The following is a 20,974-nucleotide window of genomic DNA, read 5'->3' as shown; positions in this document are numbered from 1 at the left end:
TGAAGACTTATGACATTGCTCTATGTTTTAGGAATCCAGTATTCCTGGAGTCCCATTTTGCTATTTCGTCAATGATCTATATTCTGTCAGCAACATTCAGTACAACTCCAATGGAGCCTCTGCTGACATCACATTAAAGTCTTCTCTTTACACCAATGCCTTCCCCTCCACACCAGTGTCCCCCCTCCGTCTGCAAGTGACCCACCACAAGAATGAAATGCTGCAGTTTAAGGTAAGCCCAGTGTCTGCATCAGCCAATCCAGGACTTTTTCAGCTCCATTAGTATTCAATATTACAGGATCCTAAAATAATTTTGCTCTTCTGAGTTAAGCCATGTGACAAAAGACTGGCTCCTTATCTTGATCCTAAGAGTAATTCAAAATGATCTTGGAACATTAATATTTGTCCTGATTACTATAAGGACAATGAATGGGTAAGCAAGGGTGGGTATGGAAAGGAAAGTTAGAAATCTCATTATGCTCAGTGAGCAATTGAGCTTGGACCAAGCATAGGAGAAGCCATGGAGAGTAAGTGTATTTATCATTGGATGGTGGCATTATAGGTAATGATGAGGCAGAAAGAAGCAACGAGTGACTTAAACCAGACACATCAGTCCTTCTGAAATGTACTACGGAGCATGACAGACTCAAGTGTTTGCTGAGAGAGTAAAGGAAATAAAATAATAATTGTACACTTTAAAAAATGTATTTTATTTTATGCTATGATGTAGTTTCATAGGTTATGGGGTTGCCTGTGTCCTTCGCCAAGATCCTACTGTTCCCCAACCCCCAGCATTGATTTCATGTCTAGTTTATAGTGGATGTCCTTCAAACAGTCACAAGTCCATCACACTGTTATTGAAGTATTTCCCAACAATGTAGGCATGAATATTGTCAGGGAGTCCATCATCTTACGGTTAGGATGTGTTCAATTCTTTCACTGGGAGTCCATCTTTGGCATGTACGCATAGAGATATACAGCACTTTGTCTCCGTATTTGAACATGTCAGTCCCTGCTACACTTCCAGTGAATATCTTCTAATTTACACAACCAGTGAGCACAGTTCACATCAGGGTGAAAATTATATGTTTTTACCAATGTGAAGTTAACAAAGCTGCTAGGAAAGTAGAAATGCATCAAAAGAGTGGTGAAAACAGGAATCAAAAAACCATCTTGTAGAAATAGATGCCAGTGCATTACTCTTGTGGCACTGAAAGAATTCATTGTACACTTTTAATGAGCTGCTGCACTAACACCTTGCTATACTTATGTATTGTGTATTGATCAAGTCAAGGGTATCAACTTATCCATTATCTCATATGTCCTATTTCTCGGTGATGAAAACATTTAAAATTCTCCCTTCCATCTCTTTGGATTTACACAGAACAATATTGTTAAATACAATCACTCTTGGTGTCAAGGAACATTTAACGTTATTCTCCCATCTGCATCCTTGCCTAACATCCGTTTCCTCTGGCCTAGATTTATGATCCCAACAACAGCAGATATGAAGTCCCTGTCCCTCTGAATCTGCCTGCGGCTCCATCGAGCACTCCTGAGAATCAGCTCTATGAAGTCGTCATTAAGGAGAACCCGTTTGGGGTTGTGATTCAAAGGAAGAGCACGGGCACTGTCATGTGAGTGTTGGCCGTGAAAAGGCAGCTGCCTGAGGCCCATGGAGGGGCCATGTTCTTTTCCAAATGTTGCTTTTGGTGTTGCAGTTGGGACTCCCAGGTGCTGGGCTTCACGTTCAATGACATGTTCATCCGCATCTCCACCCGCCTTCCCTCCACGTACCTGTATGGCTTTGGGGAGACAGAGCACACATCGTTTCGTCGAGACCTGAACTGGCACACGTGGGGGATGTTTACCCGAGACCAGCCCCCGGGGGTAAGGACAGAGTGTTTGGGTTCTGTGTGTCTGCCTCTCTCTTCACTCTGAGTGTGTGTACACTGTGCTTTGCCCTCCCAGTCTCAGCCTGTCCCCTCACATCGTGTTTTTAGATAGTGGGAGGGGGCAGTTCTCAGGCTCTTTGTTTCATCTGTGCTTAAATGAGTGACAAGAAGAATGAACCTCTATGGGAATCAAGGTTTTCTTGAGTTTCTTTCTCAGGTGCAGTGCTTTTTAACCACCTACCACCTCTTTTTCATGCCTGTTAGTACAAGCTGAATTCCTATGGTGTCCACCCCTACTACATGGCCCTGGAGGAGGATGGCAGTGCCCATGGAGTGCTCCTGCTGAACAGCAATGCCATGGGTAAGGCTACACCTTTGGCTTCTATCATTTTTGTGAATCATCAGGTCTAAAATAAATTTAGGATTGTTTCAACTAACTGCATGCAGCAAAAAAATATCTGCATTTGGGCAGTGATGTTTCTTTTTCTGTTGAAATTTCTTACTTGATTCAGTCTGATAACTAGTGATATCACATCATCTAACTCTCATTTTGACAAAAGGTATGTAAAGACTATTATAACAATTGAGTTTCAAATATTGTGCAGATCAGAGAGGGAGAGCCAGGTTATCAAATGTGAATTACTAATAAAAGGTACCAAATGTAAATTACAAATCAAGCCTGACGTCAGAGTACTCATTTTAGGTACGAGGGTTTGCAACAATTTTTTTGTGAGGTAATGGGATGGAAACCTCAGGGCATGGAATAAAGATATTTATGCAAATGCTGATGTAAATAAAGTCCATTCCTGACTTAATTGTACTTTGTTAGTGTAATTTTCTTTGGTTTGACTGTACGCAATAGTTACCTAAGATGTTATCATTGGAGGAACCTGACAGAAATGTACACAGTGACTCTGAATGCTGTGTTTTCAAAAATGTTTTTTGTACAAAGCTGGTCATAAATAAAAGTTATAACAAATTTAAAAGACCAGAATGATAGGCTGAAATCCATGGATTTGACCTTGGGAATTTGTTGTAACAGCTTCAATTTTGTGTAGTTATAGCTCTTAGTTCTCCAAAATAGCGAGAGTGCAGGAAGAGCAAGAAGGGTTTCTGTGCTGATAACTCACTTTGAAATTTTGCAAGTCATATGCATTTTCCTGTATTTTCAGATGTGACATTCCAGCCCATGCCTGCCTTGACCTACCGGACCACAGGGGGAGTTCTGGACTTTTATGTGTTCCTGGGACCAACTCCAGAGCTGGTCACTCAGCAGTACACTGAGGTAGGAGGAATTTCAACTGGTTGTCAAGTTTGTATATTTGAATGCATGAGACTCAGATGAGTAAGTTGAATTATTGTTCTTTCTGAGAGAAAGGCTGATTACTGAATAAAGAGAAATAAATATGTGATAAAACCATTAAACTCACAGGCTGTCTAAGTGTTTCAGGGAACAGCAATGCTTAGAGCATCACTGAAGGCAGTAATGTTGATCATGACAGTGATGGAGAATTTTTGGTGGTGATAGTGATGATGATAGGGTTGTGAGTGAGAGCATGAATATGACAGTAATGGCAGTGGAAATCGTGGAAGTGGGTTGTTAGTGGTGGCAGAGGGGAGAGTGGTGGTAATGGTCGTTGGGGTGTGATGGGAGTGGTAGTTAGTGATGTTGAGTAGTGATGATGGCAGATGGATGGCAGTGCTGGTGGAAATGGTTTGGGAACTGGCGATGATGCTAGTGGTGATTGTGGTGATGGTAGTATTGATGGTTGTAGTAGAAGGGTTGATCGTGGCAATGATGGTGATAGTGGTGGAAGTTGTGGGGGTGGTGGTAGTGGTACAAGCAGTGAGGGCGTGATGTTATGCATGATGATGATGATGGTGTATACGATAGTGATGGTAATGATGGTTTTGGTAGGGGAAGGCAGTGATTGCATTGACAGTTGTTTTAGCAGCAATACACATTTATAATAATCATTCATTGTCATTTCTTTATTTCCAAATAATTAAGAACTGTACATTTACCAGGGAACATGTAGACAATAAAAGAAAATGGAACTAAAAGATAAATTCATTTTGCTGCAGAAAAATCGAAATTCATGCATATTATATTCTAAAATGCATTCTCCATGAGGTTTTTGTTCCTATGCATATATTTTTTAAAAATTAAAATGCAGTATTTTAGGCTTACCATTTAATTTCATCTTCCATATCTTTTTGGAGATAATTTCTTATTAAATTATTCAGTTCTCACAAAGTCACTGCGAGTGGATACTATTATTAGATTCCATTTACAAGTAAGAAACCAATGTGCGGAGAAGTTAGTAAACCTTTGCCAGCAAGGTCTGGAGCTTGTATGCTAAGCTAGTCATTTTGCTTCTTGATCTTAGAAGCAAGCTAGGCCATGTCTGCAAATCAGAGCACAACCAGATTTTCCATAGTTTATAACCAGGGGGACACATCTAGCACTGAGTTCCTGCTCCAAGGGATTTCAGTGGCTCTGCATTCTCTCAATTTCTCTCTGGATTTGACCGTGCTTTTGTTTATTTTGGAGCACTGGACATTTGTTTATTATTTTTTGTAAGATGCTAATCAAGCTTCTGTTTTGTGAAAACTCACATTTGCTGTCTACTTTGTAGGTGATTGGTCGGCCTGTGATGGTGCCTTACTGGTCCCTGGGGTTCCAGCTGTGTCGCTATGGATACGAAAATGACACTGAGATTGCCAGTTTGTATGAAGACATGGTGGCTGCCCGGATCCCCTATGTAAGTTCTCAGTCCTGGTTACCTGGTTCAGGGACCTCATACATAACCCAAATATCTCTGTTCTGGATTCCTTTGTAAGATTTTTTTTTTTAACGAAGTACATTAAGGTATAAAACTGCTTGCAAGTCAATGTAACACTGTGCCACATGCCAATGCAGTGAAGTAATGTGATTGGAAGTTCCTGACCACAACTTATAGAGTAGACGCTAAAAGTCTTCCAGTGAATTTCTAAAGTAGGAGGAGACAGGGCTGGCTCCAACACTCTTTGTGTTACAGTATGCTTCCTCCCACTGCATTTATACAACTTCAAAACATTTTGCAGAAAATTGCTTGCTTCCATACAAGTTAAAGATCTTACATGTACTAGCTATGCTTAATTAAATAAACATTAATTCAGCTTTAGTCATTGTGTTACATATGTATGTGCAGCTCCAAGGATGGCCTCCGTCCTTTGCTTGCATTGCAGCTGAGTTTCCCTCAGTTTAGAGCTAATCACTTCTTTTAAATTGCATTTAATTTTATAGCAATGTTTCATCAGAGCCTATGAAACATTGTTATAATCACTTGTTGAATGTAGGAATTACATGTCTGATTTCCAGAGGAAATGAGGTAGAAACAAACTCTATCCTTTAGGAGTCAGAGACTTGATCTGATGGACCCCTTACATACTAATTTCGTTCAACTTACCATTTCTATGTTTTTTGCTTTTTCCTCTAATGGAATGAATAGCATACTTCATAAATAAGAAAGCTATGTCTGATTATTCCTTGTATTGGATGCTGCAAATGTATTGTGAATTTTTTGATTTCCAGTAGATTCAGCACCCATATTCTTTTCTAACTTTTTTTAGAACTGAATGTTTGAAAAAAAAATTAGTTGAATTCCCTAGGATCTAATTTTAACCTGTAGCAAACTGGGATGTGATAGAATGAAAAAGAAGCTGTGTTTATTCACTGTTGAGTAGTGAAGGGCTGCCCAGTGGAGCCTGAACTGGGATGAGCAGCACGGACTCAGATTATTTCTGTCTTCCCCAGGATGTGCAGTACTCAGACATCGACTACATGGAGCGGCAGCTGGACTTCACCCTCAGCCCCAACTTTGCTGGGCTTCCTGCTCTGATCGATCGCATGCATGCCGAGGGGATGCGGTTCATCCTCATCCTGGTGAGGGCCTTTGTAGCTTTTCTGTGTTCGGGAGGCAGAATAGCAACATGTGTTTTGAGAGGGAAGATGCTATATAATTTTTGTTCCTATGGTGTGAGAAGAGAAATGGAAGAACAACTAGAAATGTGCATTTCCCAGGAGTTCGAGAAACTCTACTGCTCAGATAGGAGCTAAGGATGTCCGTCAATGCATTGTTATTTCCAGCTTTATTTTTCCAAGCTGACTTGTGGTTTGGTTTCAGGACCCAGCCATCTCAGGCAATGAGACCCAGCCTTATCCTGCATTCACCCGGGGTGTGGAAGATGATGTCTTCATCAAATATCCCAATGGTGGTGGCATCGTCTGGGGGAAGGTAGGATCCTAGCACGGATTGCTTATTCTAGTCAGCATGCACCACAGTTATGTCTGTTTTCCTGTAATTTTGGCCATTTCCACAGGGACTTCCAGATCAATAGTTCTCATTGTGTCAAATCACTGTTTATTGAGACAGTTGAAGACTTTGTATTAGGGTAGATGCACCATGAAATCAGTTTCCTAGAGTAATCCTATATAATAAAATATTACTTCTGGAGACAGGGCTGAAAGTTTCTTAGAAAATATTCAGTATGAGAAACTGACCAATGTGTGGCTGTCCACCTTTTTCCTCTGCACAGGTCTGGCCCGATTACCCTGATGTCATTGTGAACGACTCTCTGGACTGGGATAGTCAAGTGGAGGTAAAGGCTCCTTGTGGGTGTTTTGTGAAGTCAGTATTGCCAGGGAGGGGAAGCCACACTTTGGGTATTGGATGGGATCGTAGTATGGCCAGGGTTAAACATTCAGGAACATGGCCTGTGTTGGTCTGTGTTCCAGTGACTCTTCATGCTGTGTTTTCGCTTCAACTTGGGCATAATTGTTACTGTTTGTGAGGTATAAGACTCAGAGAGCTTAAATTAGTTTTCTGTGCTTTTGGCTGACAGAGTGATGATTTCAAATCCAGAATTGTCTAATTCCAAAGGTTCACGGAATTCCCAAAGGATGATACTTCCATGAATTACTGTCTTCTTTTAAAGTAGTCCGTGCTGTTGGAGTTGAAACAATTTCGTTTTTTTCATTAGTGAATGAAACCTGTTCTTCCTGTAGCTTATTGCCATGGCCAGGTTTCTTCCCCTTTACTCAAAGTACTCTCTGATGCCTCCTTCCTTGATTCTTTTAACTTTGTTTCTACTTCTCTTTCTTAAAACTTCCTCTCTCCTAGGTTCAGGCTATGGTTTGTGATGGACCCATATTCTGGGCTTAACATTTCTCTCAGCTTCATCAAACATTTGTTGGTTGATTGAATACATCTTTTCCTTCTGGAGAAGGAAGACATCAACCCTACCTTTTGGCCAGTTGTGTACACAGTGCTGGCATGCAGCCTGTTGGTGTTATAAATATTCTGCTATTACTTGTGGGCTCATTTCTTGGGATGTGAGTCGACACCTTTATGGAGAGTAAGGACTTTGTTGTCCCAGATATGTAGTTTTTCTTCAACCATGATTATTTGTCCTTGGTAGAACCTGCAGCAGGGAATATGTAGCTGATGCAACCTCCAGAAAGAGGGAAGGACAAGAAAAGGACTCATTGCCCAGGAAAGCTGTTAAGGGATGAAGAGACGAAGAAACTGCTCTTTGTGTGGCCAGCATGTGATATAAATGGTAGTGTCTAGAAACTCTCTAGCAATTAAGAATTTATCAGAACAATCTCAGTGTTGGGGAGCCATGCACAGAAGTTATGAATTCAGGTGTCAGCCACTCAGAAGCTCAAGGACAATGATGCTTTCTGGCAGCGTGTTGCACATGGTGCATTCTAGGCAGACAGTACAGGGGAAAGCCTGCAGGGAGCAGCAATGGGACTGAAAGGAGGTGTGCAAGATATCCATGTCTTATACTGGTGAGTTAGTTTTCAAGGCATCCTTGAGACTTATAGGGAAGACGGATACTAAAAAACAAACAAATAAACAAACAAACAAACAGCATAAAGCTGTGGCAGCTCAGATTGAAGACAGGCCAGTGCTGGGAGATAGTGATGCTTTTACCTGGTGTTTCTTTCTGAACTCCTGGATGCTGGAACACGTTGCCAAAAGTTGCACTCTAGATTCAAAATGAGAGAGCTGCCATGGGGCCAGGCTGCTTGTCTATTTGATGTGCCTACTTTCTGGCAGCAGATGTCACTAGAAATTTAGAAGTCGAGTAGGGCAGGTTTTCAAGACTGGTATGAATGATTCAGACTCAATTCAAGGTTGTTTTCCTTTTGTCGTCTAATGTACCAGGAGCTGTGTGTTTATCTTTATGTATCTTTCTCTGTATGTAGTTATCTATGTGTTTGTATATCTATCAGGAATACAGGGAGAGGGTCTAGCTCTGTATTCCTTCCATCACTAATCACAGAAGATTAGTTGAAATGTGTGGTCTAGGAACACAAACTATGCAGATAGTGGGTTAACACACTACACCACAGTGCTGGTCTCTGACTTTTGTATCTTTACTTGGGTAGAAAGGCCACTTCAGCAACCGAGAATTTGGATACCACTTGGGATCTCTCAGAATGTGTCATTAGGGACAATATGTCCAAATGTCATCAAGACATTTAGAGTTCTAAAAGACAATGTTGATTACCTGAGAATCTTTAAAAGGGAGTTGCTAATGAGTCCACTTTACAGGCTTAAATAAAGTCATTGATTTTGTTATAAAGAGAAGATGAAGAGAAAGGAAAGTTGACACATCTTCTTTAAGTCCTCCCAACTGATGGATATTACACACTCACGCAGTTTTCTGGAGATTCTAACATCTTGGGAAACACAGTTGTGTTCTCGGGCTTCACTTGGCTGTTTCTTTCCCACCTGTTTCTGTGCATTTGACGTCTGCCCTCTGGAGCTGAGGGTGCCTCTGGTTTCTACTTTGGCTTCAAGGAGTCAGTAGACCATGGAGGGATAGAAGTTAAGGGCTGGATATTTAATGTATGAGATAGAAGGCTTGGTGTGTTGACTGCTACCATTACTACTGATGAGTAGAAGAAAAGTCTGCAGATGTTTTCCAGATGCTGAGAAGGGGTGCAGTGTGCTCCAGATTCCCTTCTTTATCATCATTGTTTTTCTCAAGAGTCAAGAACCTGGCTATGATTGGATGGTATCCTGTGGCACAAGACTTTGCATGAGCTTTTAGTGAATGGCTCTGTATAATGTATTTGGAAGAAATGAACTGTATTTATTTTTTTTTTTACAGCAATACCGAGCTTATGCAGCCTTCCCGGACTTTTTCCGCAGTTCCACTGCCAGCTGGTGGAAGAGGGAAATAGAAGAGCTGTACAGCAATCCTCAGCAGCCAGAGAGGAGCTTGAAGTTTGACGGCTTATGGATTGTAAGTGAGTGTATGTGTGTGTGTGCATCAGTGTGTGTGCCTATGTGTAGAGTACATCAATGTTTATTCAGAAGGATAATAATCTCTCAAAAGACCCTGAATGTGTTCAGCTATACTTCTCTGACCTTGAACTGGCTCAACCCTCAAACCTTAGAAAGCTTGAACCTCACCTAGTGGTTCCTGATAGGAAACCTCAAAGGTGATTGGCAATTAATAATTTGGCATTTTGTCATCCAAACCTGGAAGGAAGTAAACACAATCACTATAACTATTGATGCTATATGAAATTATTGGTCTTTTTATCCAGTTCCTCCAAGGATTGGTGAGTCCACATGGGATGGCATTTACATGGAATACTGGAGGTTGAGTGATTATTCCTGGCACCTGCTGTGTGAATTCACAGGCTGCAAATATCTTGAAAAGTAAACAATGTCTGTGTTGACATTTCTAGGACATGAATGAACCAGCGAGCTTTGTGAATGGGGCAGTTCCTCCAGGCTGCACGGATCCCACTCTGAACTATCCTCCCTACATGCCACGTAAGGACTCTTGTCTTCTCACCTGCAGAGCCATGAATCCTCAGAGCCCCAGTGCCAGGAGCTTGCTTGGTGGTACTGTGGTTTACTGAGAACCTGGGACAAATGCATTTCAAGAACATTTTTTACTTGGTGTGTGCATGTCTTTGGGCCCACAGGGTGAATAACTCAAATTTGTCCAAAAGGACCTAATAGTTTTACTGTCTCCAAAGGATCCTTGGACCAGACTTCTGAGTGTCCTAGGCTCCAGTTAATTCTGTCACAAGACAGGGTTGTGTCGAAGTGTAGTATACCCCCTTCATCCTGGATGTGGAAGTTGTATTTGCATTCAGGTCATTGTGAGTTGTGTGACTTTCCAAAGATTCCATGATGTTGCCAAACCTAACTTTCCTAAAATGGAAAGGTTATACATGCCATCATACTATATTATTATGGAATTATATGAAAAAATTTACACGTTAAAATCCAGGGTCAGAGCATATTATGTATGGTTGAAAACAATACATTCTTCCCAGACCCCTACTTTCTCCAATGAACCTGATGTTAAAAACTCTCATGGTTACCATTATATCCTTGAACCCACCACTGTCCTTACACCTCTAATGAAATGAGAAGGAGTAATGCATAGGTCAAGTTGTATTAACATCCAGAGTCCAATTGTTTATGAAAGATCAAGGAAAGGAAGAATCAGCTGATTTTTAACATCCCTGCATCTTTTCCCTCAGACCTGGAAGCCAGGGGTACGGGCCTGAACAGCAAGACCCTGTGCATGGAGAGTGAGCAGATCCTGCCAGATGGCTCCCCAGTGCGACACTACGACGTGCACAACCTGTATGGGTGGTCCCAGACCAAGCCCACCTACGAGTGAGTCACTGTCTCCCGTCTTCTTTGCTCATGATGTGTAGGACAGAAAGTGATGGATGAAGTTTCTATGTAATATATCTTGGTAATTATTTTACTCATTGACCATTGGGATTTGAGATGATATTCCTCCATAGTGACAAGGATCACTTAACTCCGGGGTACAATGTTTGCCCACCAAGCCATTTTTGTTCTCAAAGAATACTAAAAATTGCTCTAGGTAAAATCTTATAAAGCGATTCACTTTGTCTCTCCTAAAATATAGAAAATTTAGTAGACTAATGGGGAGATATTCTGAGTAACCTTTTGAAAGGCAATTTCATCACTATATAAATACTGTTGACTCTGCTTAGACAAACCTAATTGGTATCGGGCAGTTACCCACATAGGCTCTTTTTTTTTTTATTATTTATTGTTGCTTACATTGTATTATGTAGTACAGTTTTATAGGCGCTGGGGATTCCCCCCACCCCTCCCATACCCCTCCCCCCATGGTGGACACATAGGCTCTTAATGCAGTTAGTTGACAGTCACATGCATCTTCCATAGCTGTAACATTGAATTTTACATTGGAATTGTTTGTTATGCAGAAGCAATACACCCTAAAATAATGACAAAATGGATATCAAACCCAGTCATATAGTAGTTGATTAGCATATTGAGTCTTAAATTCTGCACACACAGATTTGTGCTGTACATTTATTTGACTAGCAATGTAGTAGGTTTGTTACTATTTGTATCATAATAGACATGTCACACTAGGTAGACATACTACTTATGACGCAACAATAGGAATTTTTAAGCTTTGTTGTAATTTTATGAACTCACCATTGTATATGTAATCCCTTGATGACTGAAAGGACATTAGCTGACACATGGCTACACAGAATATACAAAGGAAAAAACAAGGATTATTTACATTTTGGTCAATGCAAAGAGTTCACAATGTAATGAAGGTTTTGGTAAAATACAGATAAATGGCACAACTCTTATTATGTACATAATCAAAGATTAGTCATAGGGTGCCTCACTGTGGTTGATTTCCATGTCCGTTGCAAACCATTGGGAATTCCATGTGACTAATTCTTGGTTCAGGAGATCTAAGGAGGGAAAGCACTATGGCTTTCCCCTTTCCTGCTGGACCCTCAACTCACTTCCTTCTCCCCCTCCATCCAGAGCTGTGCAGGAGGTGACAGGACAGCGAGGGATCGTCATCACACGCTCCACGTTCCCCTCTTCTGGCCGCTGGGGTGGACACTGGCTGGGAGACAACACAGCCGCGTGGGACCAGCTGAAGAAGTCGATCATTGGTGTGTGGCCTTGCTCCCAGGCCCCTGGTGGCAGGGCTGGGTGGTAAAGGGCGAGGAGGAGGAGGCAGGTGTCCATGCTGGGTCTGACAGAGCCTTGGTTCCCTTTGCAGGCATGATGGAGTTCAGCCTGTTTGGCATCTCCTATGTAAGTGTGTCCTGGATCCCTGCTAGTGAGTCAGAAGATGGTGTTATGTCTGAGAGATCCTCAAGAGTCCCCTTTGTTCCCTCTCGGTTCAGACAGGAGCAGATATCTGTGGGTTCTTTCAAGATGCAGAATATGAGATGTGTGCTCGTTGGATGCAGCTGGGGGCCTTTTACCCATTCTCCAGGAACCACAACACCCTTGGGGCCAAGGTTGGACATTGATTTCTCGTTCAAGTGTTTTGTGTTGCATGAAAAGCACTTTCTATTTGTGAGTTTTAATTCATGCTGTTTTCATTGGAGGCATATTGAAAACCATTTAATCCTGTGTTCCCAGTAAACTGTATTCCCAGGCATTCTTTATTTAAGCATAATCCTTTCAAACATAACTGGAAAGAATTTATTTTTCTTTATATTTAATTGAGAGGATGGCAGAGGGAGTGAGAGAAAGAGAGAGAGATAATATTCCATACACTGGGTTTTTCTTCTGACTTGTAGCAATGGCTGCATTTGGTCCAAGCCAGTCAGAATCTTGGAAATCCCTCTGCGTCTCCCATGTGCATATAGCTTAAGCCCAAGTGCTTTGGCTGTCCTCCACTGCTTTGCAATGTTTATTAAAAGGGAGTTGGATTTTGATTGGAATAACCTGGGCTTATATGTTGTAAATATGGAATTCTGGCTTAGCATTTAGTCTGTTAGCCCAGTGTACCACAACAATAGTCCCTCAATTTTTTAATACTGAAAGTTTAATTGTCTTGGAAGAACTTGGAAGAACTTCCGTTTTCATATTCATTAATATATTTATAAGTAGTTTTCTTTTGTATAGCTGTGTGAACCTCAATGGAAATGATCAATAATTGAAACCCCTGAATGTAAGTTCCTCTAGGGTTCCCTAAATGTTAGTTCCTGACACTCTTGTGTTTTTCAGAGACAAGACCCAGTGTCCTGGAATGCTACCTTTGAGGATATTTCCAGACGTGTCCTGGAGACCAGATACACCCTGTTGCCATATTTCTACACCCTGATGTACAAGGCCCATGTGGACGGCAGCACTGTTGTGCGGCCTCTTCTGCACGAGTGAGTGTCTAACTGGATCCCAGTGACTAATGGGTTATTTGTTTTATTCTGTAGGATGGCAGGTGATGTGAATAATTAGTGTGGGATTGAAGGCAGACTCTTCTCTCATAATCTCTGTCCCAGACCATATAGTGTTTCTACATGCTTTATATCATTTTTAAAGTTGTTTCTTGAATAAAAATATTTTAATAATACAACCCAGTTTGGGATTGTTTCTTTGCATTTTATCATGCTATTTCCATCGATGTCCTATATCCCGTAAGCTCAGGTTTTAAAAGATATTACTCTCTGTGGCAACATTGTGGAATGTGGGTTTCAGTTAGAAATGTCATGAGTAAGATGTATGGTGATGTAGAAGAGAACATATAGAAATCCAACCACTTCTGATGATATCTGCGTCTGTGATAGTGCACATAGGTATCAGGCCCATATTTTCCTGATTGAGACAGACATAGGGAAAGAGGTGGGATGCCAGGACAGAGCCGACTGGCATATGAACGCTAGGTGTATCCTTAGAGCTTATCTTGGGACCTTTCTACAGCTGTAGTTTTGACACCATTATTTTCCTGTCTAGGTTTGTGTCTGATCAGGTGACTTGGGACATAGATGGTCAGTTCCTCCTGGGCCCAGCCTTCCTGGTCAGCCCTGTCCTGGAGCCTGTGAGTATGGAGGCACTGGTTGTATAGCTGATGAATAAGGAAGAGAAAAGCAACCTGTCCTGGGGCTTCTCGGATCTCTTTTTCTCTCTCTGTGTCTTCCTCTCCTTCTGAACCCATGATTTAGGGATTCTGAGCCTCGCAAGAATTAAATAAGACTGTGAAGTGTCTTTAATTTTTAAATCAAAACAGCCATTTTGATTCCTAGTTCAGTGAAGATTAAAAATGTATTCTGGTGTATTTTAAGTACAATAATTTCTCCATTCATTTAAATTAAGAATATTGTTTCAGGGGGAAGAGGTGAAGCAGTGCAAATATTGTTGATATTCTTCTGATATTATTAAAACCTTTTTCCCCCATAGAAATATTTGTGGCATTTTTGCAATATTGCTGCTGGGTGCTTCTCTACTTTCTTCTGCAAGATGCCCCTCAGGGAGCATGTACGCTTCGTCAGTTCTCAGTGAAATATCAGTTGATTGTACCCTCCTTGTTGTAACTATAATTAGGGGCAGACATTTGGTTCAGAAATGCGAATGCCCTTGCAGTATCTATATCCCTTTATGAGGGTCTTCTTTGTGGTCTAGCTCCTCTACTTTAATTCAGTCTTTCTGCTCACGTCCACCTTGTGGACAGAAGGTGACCCTCTGTGATGAAGTAGAGCCTGATGTCCATGTGGGAGAACTGAGATGAGATCCAGACTTCCGTCTTTGGTATTGGCCTGATGCCTAAAATTCCAGATCCCAGTTTTTCTTTCTCTCACCCTCATTATCAATTTCAAAGTCTGTATGGTGTTCACAAACATATTTTTCTGCTTGACATCCAAACATAGGATACATAGGATTTTTTTTTTTTTTTGCTGCTTTATGGAAGGGATTGGGAATATCTATAAGCAAGTGGTGATTTTGATCCTTGAAGTCTTCAGATAGAAATAAGGCATTTGTTGGATGGAGGGAAATCTCCCACTGCTTGCAAAGGGGAAGGGAAAGGATGGTCCTCCAATGCTGAGCTGCACAGAAATTAGGAAGTGGCTCTTGTCAGCAACCACCCCCCAGCTTTTTTTTTTGCAAACTGATTACACATTTATATGCTGCCCATGCCTTCTTTGTGCTTAATTTTAGAATGCCAGAGAAGTCAGAGCATATTTCCCTGGAGCCCGTTGGTATGACTACTACACGGTAAGTTTTTCTTAATCTTTAAACAATCTGGGGAAATTGTGGAATACAAAAGCACTTCTGATCAGATCAACTCAGACCAAATGCTGCCTCTGGATCCCCTGCTGTGCAGCTTCAGTTCCATCACTCTAAGTCTTGTCTTTTCAGTTTTTTCACCTCCACATGCATAAGACCACTTCTCTCATAACAATGGTTTGAAACAAGTCACAAACAGCTTGCTCAGTGCCTGGCTGTCCCAAGGTGTTTCTTTTTAATGTGTGTGTTTTAATCATTCCCTTTTCAGTGAAGTGTCTAAAGGCAGACACTGGTGAAGCTAAGTGTGTAAATTTAGAGGCCTTTTAATCCTAATCTTAAGTATCTTCTTGTGTAGCATACTTGCTCAAAGAATGATCACTCTATATAATTTTCTTAGGTGAGGGATCATGAGCCAGTTTATAAAATGCTAAGTTGGGTCCCTGGCCAACTTACTGTAACAGTGCAAGTGCTTTTAGAACTGGGATCCTACCACAGGCTTGCTGTCATTGAATTGTGGAACTAATGTGATCCCAAGACTTAGGCTAGAAATAGGGTCTTCAAACAATTTTGGGTGGTCCTTGAGGGGACATGGATGAATCATAGCTGATTCTTGTGGGAAAGTTGAGGAGGCTGTTCCTCACTTTTTAACCAGGACCCCCATCTTATTTTCTTCTTTTATATGATTTATCTTATTATTACTTTTAAGATCAGAGTTACACACAGAGAAGGAAAAACAGAGAGTGAGAAAGACACATCTTCCACCAATTGGTTCATTGACTAATTGGTCCCAAAGGTCTAGGTTAGGCCAAGCTGAAACCAGGAGTCTGGAGTTTCATCTGGGTCTCCCACTTGGATCATGTAGTGCTTTTTTTCTAGTAAGGAGGAGGATGGGAAGTAGAGAAGCTGGGAGTTAAACCAGTGCTCATATGAGGCTCTGGTGGAGCAGGTGACAGCTTAACCTGATGTGCCACAAAGGTGGCCCCACTTCCTACTTTTGAGGAGAAAAAGTGCAGAACTGGAATTATAAAAAGGAAGACAAGAAGCAGAGCATGTCCCAGCCTCTCTCCTCCCAAGGGGGTTGCAGTCAGATTGGTTGCAAACTGGACAAGGACAGGGAGGTTTGTTCTTCCTCTTCTGTGTATTGCAGCGACCTGAATCCCTCTGGCTTCTTTTCCTGTTAATCATTTGTATCTGCCCTATGTTAAAACATTGCTATTTGCCCCAGCCAGTGCTTTTCTGGGAGGGATTAGCTAACATTCTTCTTCTTCTTTTTTTTTTTTAATATTTTTCGTTTATTTGAAAAGTCAGAGTTACAGAGAAAGGGAGATTACCACAGTAGCCAGTGTTGCATCAGGGCAAAGCCTGGAACCAAGAACTCCATATAGGATACCCAGGAAGTAATGAAGATGGAAAGATAAAAAGTCATCTAAAATAATATAAAGTGAGACATTGGTAGAAAAATATGTTGATGTTTAATTAAAATTAAGATCATATTGTTGGAATTAGTGAAACAGTGTGTCTTTAAGTAAGTCTTATTCTTGGTTCTGTAGCAAATGCTGGAATACTATGGCCAGTTAAATCTGAATGACATTTATGTTTTCTTGTGTAATGTCAACTGTGTGTTGCAAGGGGAATAATAGGCAAGAGGTGTGGCTGAGCTATCTGGCATCATATACTGCTGTGCCTCCTGCCTCATCTCTTGTTCTCTTCTGGCCCACAGGGGTCAGAGGTTAATGCAAAGGGACAGTGGAGGGTGTTGGCAGCCCCTCTTGACCACATTAATCTTCATGTCCGTGGGGGCTACGTCCTGCCCTGGCAGGAGCCTGCACTGAACACCAACCAGAGGTGAGTGGGGGACTGGGGTTCCTCTGTCCACAGCAATTAACTCACATTTGCATCCCATCAGCACGGAACATGGATGCTTATTGCTGCTGACTGGGGTGTTATTATATCCTTTGGTGCTACTCACACCAAAGGAAGCTGTTCCTGGGTATATTTTCATTTACCTCCTCACAAAACAGTATGATCTGCTGATTATGAATTCCCATTAGAACTGTGAAAAAGCATTCAAAGGTGATTTGTGGCCATTGTTTGTGCTTCCACTCTGTGTCTCTTATGTAAATATCATTTCATGCAGTCGACAGAATGCACTTGGTCTCATCATCGCCCTGGATGAGAACAAAGAAGCAAAAGGTGAACTGTTCTGGGATGATGGAGACACCAAAGGTGAGCACTGTGATGATAAAGACACTGTTTCCAATCCTGCATCTTTGGCTTATGCCTGCGCCTCCTCTGCTGCTGGTCCTTGGCTGTGGAAGTCTCACCAGGCATACTAGGCAAAGCTACTTGAGATATTTTGTCTCAAGTTCCAATATTCAGAACCAGTGGTAAACCATGGGTAGAAGAAAAACCTGTTGTATCTGCTATCATTAACCCCACTGGCCTTGAAGTGCTTGCATGTGCACGTGCACACACACACACACACACACGCACACACACACACACACACACACATCGGTATACATGTGGACTCTGTTTCATTGTCAATGGAGATCTGGATGGCATGTGTTCGGTTTTATTTCTGTAATTCAATATTTGATATCCTTTCTAAAAATTGTTAGGAGAAAATGCCGATGATATGAAAAACATGCAAATGAAATGAAGCAGTGAGAATGTACTGAACTTGTGTGTATGATGTCTGCACATATTTTTTGCACTTTTTTTTCCTGGCTCCAGTGAATTCCTAGGGCTCTAAGTTAGGAGATAGCTGTGAAACTTGTTGTGAACACACTTAGAGTGGAAACTGTATCTGTTTACAGTAGGATGCACACAGAATAGCAGTAACTTGGCCTTGGGGACACTGTCAATTATATGGCCATTTTCACAATGTTGGTTTATAAAAACCCATTTAACTAAGTAAAAATATTTAATTGACAATGGACACTGAATATATTCAATGTATGCAATATGGTGGTTAGATACAGATAAGTATACCCAATGATATCGCAGTCAAATTATTAATACATACATCACCACTACTGCATGTTAGATCCACTTACTATGTCTGGCTTATTTTGTTTAGTATAATGTGCAGATTCTTCTGTGTTTTCACAAATAACAATTCCTTCTTTTATGGCTAAAAGATATTCCATCTACAATGTGTACCACAATTTCTTTATCCATTGACTGATATGTTGTTTCAGTATCTTGGCTACTGTGAAAATATAAATAAAAGCTCTCATATAAGGAGAAATTGTGAGTTGATAAAAGAAAATAAAGTAAAAATGTCCTTTAAAGCCTCTATCATTGCTGTTGGCAATGACCTATTTGTATACAATTCCAAAAGTACAGAAAATAAAACAAAACACAAGCAAACAGTATTGCTCCAAACCAAAAAGTTGCAGCAAAGTGAAAAGCCAGTGTACAGAATGGGCTAAAATGTTTGTAAACAATGAGCTTGCATCGGAAAATGAACTAACGTCAGTAATGTACAAGGAACTCGTGTGACTTTGTAGTATAAGTGAAGCAAAACAAAACAAAACTACACCCCCCTAAATAACCTATTTAAAAATGGGATAAGTACTTAAATAAATGTTTTACAAAGAATCTAGTCAAATGACCAACAGGTATATAAAGATCTCAGTAATATTATTTAATAACAGAGAAATGCAAATGATATATCAAAATAAGATATCATCTGACACTTGTTAAGAGGGCTATTGTGAAAAATTCAAAATATGTATAAATTGGCAAGGGTTGGGATCAACAAAAACACTTGCACACTCTTGATGAGGATGGACATTGGCAGAACCATTGTGGAAAACAGGACTGGGGATTTTTCAAAAAATTAAAAGTAAGTCTACCATCCAAGCTAGCAATCCTTTTTCTGGGTATATATATATGAAATAAGCCAGTGTCTTGAAGATACATCCTCACCTCCATGTCCATTGTAGCAATGGTTACAGCAGTCAAGATGTGAAAATGACTTCCACTAATGAGTGGGGCTGGGGTATAAACACAATGGAATATTATTCAGCCATAAGAAGAAGAAATATAGCCATTCACAACGCTGAATTGTAACTTGAAGAGGTAAGGGGGACTCCATTTCTTGGAGAGCAGGCCAGTCTGACTTTTTCCCCTCTTGTTTATAGATACTGTGGCCAACAATGCTTATCTTTTATGCGAGTTTTCCGCCACCCAAGTGAGTAGCCAATTTTTGTGAACCTCAGGGGAACACTTGTCTGACCATCAGCATGCATGGCCTTATGTATGTGTGCACTTACATTAAGACAAATGTGGAATAATTTTCCTTGAATGTTTTGCAGAATCAGTTGGAAGTGAAGATTTCACAATCAGGTTACAAGGATCCCAACAATATAGCATTCAGAGAGATTAAAATCCTTGGAACACAGGAACCTAGCAACATTATAGTGAAACACAATGGTGTCCTGATTGAGATTTCTCCCAATGTCACTTATGATTATAGCTCGAAGGTAAACATCTGTCTTATTCTACAGTTGACCCAGAATTGTTTGTAGCATCATGGCATTTATGCTTTCTAAGTGGCATGCATTCCTGGAGGACTAGTGCACGTACTGACCTTTGTGTGGGAGGGAGGTCAGGGTCTGGGAAGGAGAATGGGAAAGAGGAGAAGGATGGAGCTGGAATGAACTGGGAAGGGGCTGAGGAATGGAGACAAGGCACAGTGGTCTTCCCATTTCAATATCACCTTTACTCCTCAATATCCTGCTTTCTCCACCTTCACATAAATAGAAATCATTAGAAAAAGAAGGGTTGGGAGAATGGGTAACAGGAATCAAAGTAACTCTGAGAGCTGCTGACTGAGAAGCGAAAGATAACGGTGGGAGATAGCAATTCCTTAAATGAAAAATTATGAACTACTTTATTCTTAAAAAGAAAAAAACCTGTTTTGATATATGAGATATGTGACTCCAGTGCACGCACTTAGAGAAATACTTTGAAATAAGAATCTGGCAATTCTATCTAACAGTGACAATAAACAAGGAAAATTTTTTATTAGTTGTCATGAGACTTGACACTCTTGCAAAACTTAGAATCAGTTTGCTTTCATGAGGAAACTGTTTTCCAGAAAATCTTCACTGCAAGTATTCCAGTGGCCTTGCACTGGGAAGGCTGGGAAAACATTTCAAAGCTGGGAAAATAAATAAACTTTGTCTTTTACTATAATGACATACTGATGATATTTCGCTTTTTGTCCTGACAACACATACCCTGGATGTGTCCAGCATAGGGCTAGACACTAAGTAGTATATGGATGGCCAGTATATAGAAACCATTTGCAGGAGTCATTTGGGAAAATAAATTTGGTATATGGTTGTTAAATTTATCTATTGCTATAAGATCAAAGGAATTTTTTTGTTGTTTAAATTCAGGTGCTTAGGGAGACAATTTATATGTGTGGAATAATTGCAAAGGCAGAGAAACTAAACCAACAGATAAGAAATGATAGCTTCTTCTGAAGTATGTTTTCAACACTTGAGGACAAAGCGTAACCTCAGGCCTGGAGTAAGGTCTTGGATAATGTTATGTCAGGGATTGGTCAGTTAGAAATGACAGGAAACCCCAGCTGGTAATCTACATAAATTGATATTCCCCCCCTCTCTTTTTGCAGTAATAAACAATAGATTGAGAGTCGCTGATGTCTCAGTGGCTCAAGCTTGTCAGCTATGGGCTGTTTCTTCCTCCCAGGATTTGAAGTGCTTTTTAGTTCCAATAACCATGTCTCTGTTTTAGCAGGAATGGCAGTGAGGCAGGGAGGTGGGAGTGATGGTAAGAGGTATGAGGGGGGGCGGAGACAGACACGAGAGATAGACATGGATTTAGACTGCTAAAGAAAATGTGTGAAGAGCAACACGCTGTGAGTTTGAGCTTACCTCTTCATGATCACAGTTACGTTTTATTCGCTCCATTGAACTCTTTATTGAAATTGGGATTTCTGGATTTAATAGTAAGAGAAAATATCTC

At 40.8% G+C, this 20,974-nt stretch overlaps 1 protein-coding gene across 1 annotated transcript in view; it reads left to right on the top strand.

Annotated features, from left to right (window-relative positions):
* The window catches only part of LOC121170993, a 125,097-nt gene that overhangs the window by 38,304 nt on the left and 65,819 nt on the right, over window positions 1-20,974 (top strand). Inside the window, exons 26-47 of the mRNA XM_041002490.1 lie at window positions 32-232; window positions 1,483-1,637; window positions 1,722-1,890; window positions 2,160-2,256; window positions 3,068-3,180; window positions 4,535-4,660; window positions 5,695-5,823; window positions 6,065-6,175; window positions 6,477-6,539; window positions 9,066-9,200; window positions 9,652-9,739; window positions 10,462-10,600; window positions 11,774-11,907; window positions 12,018-12,052; window positions 12,145-12,261; window positions 12,977-13,125; window positions 13,700-13,784; window positions 14,900-14,956; window positions 16,689-16,813; window positions 17,106-17,194; window positions 19,120-19,169; window positions 19,294-19,461. Of these exons, the coding sequence (XP_040858424.1) occupies window positions 32-232; window positions 1,483-1,637; window positions 1,722-1,890; window positions 2,160-2,256; window positions 3,068-3,180; window positions 4,535-4,660; window positions 5,695-5,823; window positions 6,065-6,175; window positions 6,477-6,539; window positions 9,066-9,200; window positions 9,652-9,739; window positions 10,462-10,600; window positions 11,774-11,907; window positions 12,018-12,052; window positions 12,145-12,261; window positions 12,977-13,125; window positions 13,700-13,784; window positions 14,900-14,956; window positions 16,689-16,813; window positions 17,106-17,194; window positions 19,120-19,169; window positions 19,294-19,461 (2,535 nt within the window). The remainder of the gene's footprint in view (window positions 1-31; window positions 233-1,482; window positions 1,638-1,721; window positions 1,891-2,159; window positions 2,257-3,067; window positions 3,181-4,534; window positions 4,661-5,694; window positions 5,824-6,064; window positions 6,176-6,476; window positions 6,540-9,065; window positions 9,201-9,651; window positions 9,740-10,461; window positions 10,601-11,773; window positions 11,908-12,017; window positions 12,053-12,144; window positions 12,262-12,976; window positions 13,126-13,699; window positions 13,785-14,899; window positions 14,957-16,688; window positions 16,814-17,105; window positions 17,195-19,119; window positions 19,170-19,293; window positions 19,462-20,974) is intronic.

This window comes from Ochotona curzoniae, unplaced genomic scaffold (genome assembly GCF_017591425.1).
Source record: "Ochotona curzoniae isolate NIBS_2020 unplaced genomic scaffold, NIBS_Ocur_1.0 scaffold_2476, whole genome shotgun sequence".
Classification (NCBI taxonomy): domain Eukaryota; kingdom Metazoa; phylum Chordata; class Mammalia; order Lagomorpha; family Ochotonidae; genus Ochotona; species Ochotona curzoniae.
Note: the sequence above shows the minus strand (reverse complement) of the source record. Positions and strands in the feature narration are given on the sequence as shown.